Source organism: Agrilus planipennis, unplaced genomic scaffold, assembly GCF_000699045.2.
Source record: "Agrilus planipennis isolate EAB-ADULT unplaced genomic scaffold, Apla_2.0 scaffold281, whole genome shotgun sequence".
Taxonomy (NCBI): Eukaryota; Metazoa; Arthropoda; class Insecta; order Coleoptera; family Buprestidae; genus Agrilus; species Agrilus planipennis.
Window position 1 is genome coordinate 48,065 of NW_020439260.1, and position 6,649 is coordinate 54,713.

The 6,649-nt window shown below is 33.0% G+C and overlaps 1 protein-coding gene across 3 annotated transcripts in view; it reads left to right on the plus strand.

The window, feature by feature from the left end:
* LOC108741879 (glycoprotein 3-alpha-L-fucosyltransferase A-like) overlaps positions 1-4,116 on the plus strand; it is a 46,522-nt gene extending 42,406 nt beyond the window's left edge. For 2 of the 3 annotated variants that reach the window (XM_025978259.1, XM_025978257.1), the window contains exon 6: positions 2,244-2,791. In XM_025978259.1, the coding sequence (XP_025834044.1) occupies positions 2,244-2,706 (463 nt within the window). In that variant the 3' untranslated portion in view covers positions 2,707-2,791. The other variant, XM_025978258.1, reaches the window with a different exon arrangement.
* Positions 4,117-6,649: the final 2,533 nt, after the last annotated feature.

Here is a 6,649-nt window from a genome sequence, read left to right on the forward strand (position 1 = left end):
GCATTGTTATAAAATCGCCGAAAAGATCATACAAATTACAAATGATCATAAATGTACTGTACTGGAATGATTATAAAGGAAAGTTGTACATTTTTAGTACCTTCAGTTTATAACAATAGCTAATAACCGTACACCTATTGTTTAGGTAAGTTGACAAAATCTTAAAATTACAAAAGGTTATTAAAATTTCATTCATTCATTTATTATATGCTCAGCAACATAAGTATTAAGTGTAACTTTCTTCCTAGAACTGAAAAACAATTATAAGAAACTTAATATTGTTGAAATGATTCGACGAGAAAAACCGAACCCATCTTTGGTATCTAATTATAGTTGTCAATAATTGAATTGTTTCCTAAAAACTGAAAAATGGATTGAAATTCATTTGTTTTATAAGTACCTACAATATAAATCTCATTGTAAAGCGGCAAATAATACAAGTCGAACATTAAGAACGCGTTGTGAGCGTTCAACAATTGACAAAACACGTTCCGGCTGTTTAACAGTTACCAGAACGCGTTGCGAGCGTTTAAAAACAGCCAAAACGCGTTCTGTGCGTTTGAAGCCAGCCAGAACGCGATGTGGCCGTTTTTTTCGTCCACTGAGCGTTTTCGGACTTCGGGCCTAACATACATACAACTTACGCAGCTAATCAAAAAAAAGCAAAGAAACTAACGTACTACTACCAAAAGTTTATTGAAGCAAAATATATAATAAAGTTAATATATCTACAGTAAAGGAAAACCTACCTAATTAATTATTACTTATATATATAAAGGGAATTTACGATGGTGGGGGTCACTTGGAGAAGTGTCCAAAATCCTAGAGGGTGAACCTGATGTGCAACGCGTTCCCTACCTACGCTCAGCGCTTAGAATGATAGCAGCGTGTTTTCAAAGAAAAATAACTACCAATATTGCTCGTTACAAAGTACTGCGATGGAACATATTTTCGCATTATGGATTAGCTTCTTACCATTTTGACTACTCTTCTAGTTTCAAAGGCAAGCGTGGAAAGATCATTTTCTACTATGAAAAGGTTAAAAACTTTACCACGTAGCGTTAAGAGTGACGGCAGACTGAGTGCGCTTGCTATATTTCAGTTCATCGGGATATTGCTTCGATTCGGAGAAAGTTATGGACTGTTTGTCGAAAAAAAATTATAGCAATCTCATTATTATTATTATCGAGAAACTCTGAAGGATTGAACCCTATAATTTCATATTATGTTTAAAAAAAGATCTAATTTGTTATAATTATCCACCAATAAATATATGTATGTGCATTTTCATTTTTCTCCAGTATCTCAAATAAAATACCTTAAATACAAATACCAAATAACTTTATATTAAATACTTAGCAAATATGCCTAAAAGTTATTAATTTTTATTCGACGACACTTTGGTAACTTTAATTAAACGTAAAGACATACTAAGAACAATGTCATAGGCTGTTATGTTATATTTTTGATTCAATGCGCAGTAAAAATTGAAGTAAAGAATTGTTTGCTGAACTAATGACTGAAAATGTTTCAAAACTGCTTATTTTATGCGAACTATATTCAAATTAATGCGAATATTCAGAACAACCTTTAACAGATTATTGGTATTGAAACAATGTTGTTTAAATTAATTATAAATAGGATCGATTTTCCTCTGTCAAAACTTGCCATAAATTAGAGCAATGTTAGTGAAGCGAATTGTGATATTTTGATTATATTTCCTCAAAGAAATCTATTAAAAATGATAAAAAGTCTATTTTCCGATTTATGTAGTCATTATTTATCAAAGAAATGTGTTATTATATTTCTTATATATTGAATAAGCGCGCTAGCCTCGCTAAAGGATAATAGCCACAACCAGCCGTATGTCCAGACTCTTCTTAATTAAGTGACTACCATGCACCATGTAATATGTAAATAATAGAATTTTTAAGAAGTTTAAAAGAAAATTAATAGTTTATCTACATTCACTTATTTTTTTCTAAAAGCAAAACGGATCTCAATTATTTAAATTAAATAATTAATGTTTCATGGCCTTCATTGATAATATTGGCTCTTAAAAGTACAATATCAAAATTATGATCAGATCATAGACAATATATGTACTTTTACTATTTTCTTATATTATATACTTTCAAGGACTCTTTTTAATAATGAAGACAACATATTTGTTAATTTAGAATAAAAAAATGAATTGAATACCTTCGTTACCTATGTATATATATTTAATTTTTTAATTCCAGATGTGATAATAAGTTTTATTATGGTCTTGACTGTAGTTTGGTTTCCAACTATAAATTCTACCTATCTTTTGAAAATTCCAATTGCAATGAATATATTACAGAAAAAGTTTGGTGGCAAGCATACCACAAAGAGAATATTCCTATTGTGATGGGCTCTTCCAAAGATACTTATAAGAGACTGTTACCTCCAGAATCGTACTTGAATGTAGAAGATTTTGCTTCTCCAAAAGCTTTAGCTGACTATGTGCTGTATCTTAATAGAACACCTTCAGTGTTAAAAAACTTCTTCAATTGGAAACGAAAGTTTAAAGTAGTTAACGAACATGGCTATTTTGCAACCGATTCTTACCACTACTGTAGAGCTTGTGAAGCTTTAAATTATAATGAGAAAAATTACAAAAGTTATAACGATCTTGATATATTTTGGAGCACAAATGACTGCCACCCCAGATGGGATAGTTAAGATAAAATTCTGATGGTCAATTTTTTATACATCCTTATTATGTAGGTACAAATGGTATTTATTAAAAAATGTAAATTTGGGTTTATTTTCTTAGAGTGGACGTATTCCTAAATGGACGTTACTTCCTTAAGAATGGCCGTATTTGGATGTTCTGAGGTCTAAATTATTATTTTACGACACCATTAAATTACAATTTATCTCCAACTTACAACTTTTTGGAAACAAAAATTAAAGCGTTTTATTTAGAGAAGTGACTAAAAGAGTGGAGAAGAAATTATTTCTATTACAAATTGAAGAAACAACTCAAGTAAAGACAATAATTTTCATTAGAAAAAGTCGCATGCATTTACCTCTTTTAACTTTCCCTTGGAAAACTATGTTAAAAATTGATAGAACTATTTTTGTAGTGATGGTAAAGCAAAATACGGCGATTCTGAATGATGATTTATTTCTTTATAACTGCTACTTGCATTGCTCCCTTGTCCTATTCATTAATGATTGCATTTAATAATAAAATCATTTAGTATCTTGATAATGTTTTAAAACTATGTACCCACTATCTAAGAATTGTTGATTGTCTAACGCATTAAGGGTTGCTATCCTGTAATCAATATTCAGTAGCTATTTGGATAATGAGCGGAGTATATTGCTTTGTAACCACTAATTAAATTATTCGAAAATTATGTGAATAAAATATGAGTGCAACCACATCCAGCACCTAACATAGAGAATGCCGATATCACTTTACACCTCCTTATCATGAAAACGACAAGAACAACTGCTGGTTAATTCATTTTTTCGGTAGCGTAGTTCTTTATGCCCTGTGGGGATTCCCACAGGAGTTCTGGCTTTTTTTCTTGTTGAGGATAAGAATTTGTACTCTGTACGTAGTTTATAGGGGAGATGAAGGCCTTTGCTTGCCTACATCCTGGTTATGTTTCCCAGTCTCTGTAAAGTTCTGAATCAATTTCTTGCTTGACAAGGTTACCACCAAACATATTCTAGTTGGGCACCCGCTTTCGCAAACTCGTCTATGGGCTCAGTTTTCTTTATGCCGCTGTGAATCAGGACCTACAATAAAATCACCTCTGTTAACGACTTGTATGATTGTTTAACAGCTTCGAATTTGTTGAATAGCTATCCTTAAAAGGTATTTAAATCATCTTTGCAATCAGTGCATTTGTAAACGCGCCCGATAAAGTAGTCAGCACCTCCCCCAACGAGTAAGAGTCATTTATTACTTCCGTATAAAGAGGAGTAGCAAACTGACTCAAAGGTAGTAAATACCTACTCTCACTTCGGCGGTTGTAAATGTCACTTTCACACTTCTTCGTGTTCCTTGGATCACTTAGGCAAATACTGAGGCAGTAATTTTCCACAGATAATCTTTCATTCTCCTCTGTCTTCATTTCGTCCGTCTCATCTTTCTCACCCGAACCACCACCTACCCATTCCCACGATTCCTGAAAGCAGGCTGGAGAGGGCTTTCCGCCCTACCGTCCGGCGTAGTCCGGAGGGACTGCCCGCCCTCCAGCACTAGTGGCTGGAGGGAATGAAACACCCAAAAGTTTTTTTTTTTCGTGTTCGTATAACCATCGGCCACCGTCACACTGAATGAAGGACCAGTCCTCTTTAGGGTGGAGGCAGATCTTTTTTTTAACGAATGGAAAGAGAGTCTTTGTACGGTAATGGGGTATCTTAAGGATACTTCCCGTTATAATGTCTTTGGAGAACTCAATGAGGTCCACCTTAGGCTCTTCTTTGTGAATGTTTTTGATCTGGTAAAGAGCCTTTGTTGCAGTCACATAAAGGGTTCATTGTCAAGAACCACTGTAGAGGTAAGTCTCACCGGCCAAGCAATAAGGGCAGGTTATATCCCACCTGAAATTCCTTTTGAACTCAACGATTTCTTGCTTCAACGGATTAATAGAAAATCCAGTCTGCCCAACAACTATCTACAAGGGTAATCACCGTTGAAACGATAGATGTTCATTTAGTGACCTGAATGAATCCATTGCCCAACATAATCCAATCCATCCAATAATTAATGGGAGCATTTGAAATCTGTTTAGGGCACTTTTGATTACTCTTCTCGAAGTGTGGTTGATAGCTTTTTCAATGTCCATGAACAGCTCCATGACATATTATTTGGCCTCCAACTGTTTGTGCTTAGGATAACAGCACACGAAACAAGAATAGAAAAGGTTAAAGATAAAGCCAAGTTATGATTCATGTTGACTCTTTTGCTGATAAGTAATGTCTGAATTCGTTGGCGATATTTGCTGATTCAGATGATGCGTATGAATTTCAAAAATTAGACTTTGTTTACGATACAACACCACGTGGTTGTATTCTTCAGAATTCTAAGACGCAAAAGTTCCAGAATCAAGCTATTATCTCCGATTTGATGGAGGTTACCTTCCTGCCCTCCCATAGCTGAAGTTTTCTAGCCCTTAAGCCATGCTTGTGCACATGGTGTTGCACGCAAATTTTGCTTGTATTTTCACGTAGTATTTACTGTTTTAAAATTTTCGTTTAGGTATTTTTTGTAAGAGCTTCGAACTCTAGATTACCTTCTCTAACTTACGAAGCTGCGAAACGATCGCTTACCTGTACATTATCCAAAATAAGGTAACTCGTTTTCATCCTGAAATATTTCATCATCGTCATCATTTTTTCTTTCATGCGATATATTTCTATGTAAAATTCTAGGGTGAAAATGAAAATGAAACATGCCTTATTGCAAGTTGTACTAAGTTGAACTATAAGTACTTAAGTTAGATTCCTGACCGTTACTATTAAATTATATAGTTTTTTCCAGGTGGTGGTCAATTAATTACACAACTATATGTTTTTTGTAACGTTTCGTTTTATTTAACCATCTTCAGATTAAAAAAAAATTGTTTTTTACTTATAGTTCTACTAGTTAGGTGTACATTTGTTTGTAAAATATAAATATAATTAATAGTCAAAAATGTATATATGTACAGCAATATAGTTTAGAAAACATAAATAAAACAAAAACAGCATTATCAGAACATGCAGTAAATAACCTGCATAATTTCAATTTCAAAGAACCTGAAATTTTGGACCGGGAAAAAACGTATTATCAAAGAAATGNATGCAGTAAATAACCTGCATAATTTCAATTTCAAAGAACCTGAAATTTTGGACCGGCAAAAAACGTATTATCAAAGAAATGATACACATAAAAAAAACACCCAAACTCTGTAAACTTCAGAACTAATACAGATAATTAATAGATAAATATTTATAACTAATAACATAAACTATATTATAAGATTTCAACTGTATATACAGGAAAACTCAAAAATGTAAATGAATGGTCAAAGATCATAAACCAGATGGAGGTTTACATGCTTTACCTAAACATTCAGAACTAGTATGCAGTTGTTCAACATGATAGAAAGTTTTAAAAGTCTCTATAGTCATGGCATGTAGCCTAATTTTTTTTTTTGTGGTTCTTATTATATTCCATAAATGTCCGGTAAGTTCGGTTACACCATAGATCTAAAAACCGCAAGACTCCGTACCTTTTGCGCAGGCGCGAAATTGACTCTTGTCAAGAATGTCTATGAGAATCGCCTTACCGCCCTTTTTCATATTTTGAAATCGTTCTAACCTCTAACTACATTTTTAACCGTTAATTGAATTCATGGTTAATCGTGTATGCTGATTTATTTCATTCGTTTTTGGATTTCCTTCACCTGCAGAATTGTGCACATGCAACAGTGTTTAATCTATGCATTAAACAAAGACTCATAATCATTGTTTAAAAAGCCAATTTATTCTGCTTTCTTAAAACAATTACTTATTTTTGTGTTTAGTTTATAAGTGGTGCTGGTGTAAATAGTGTCGAACAATTTAATGTATTTCTTTATATTATTAGGCAGACGTTTTTACGTTATATCTGTTATATTAA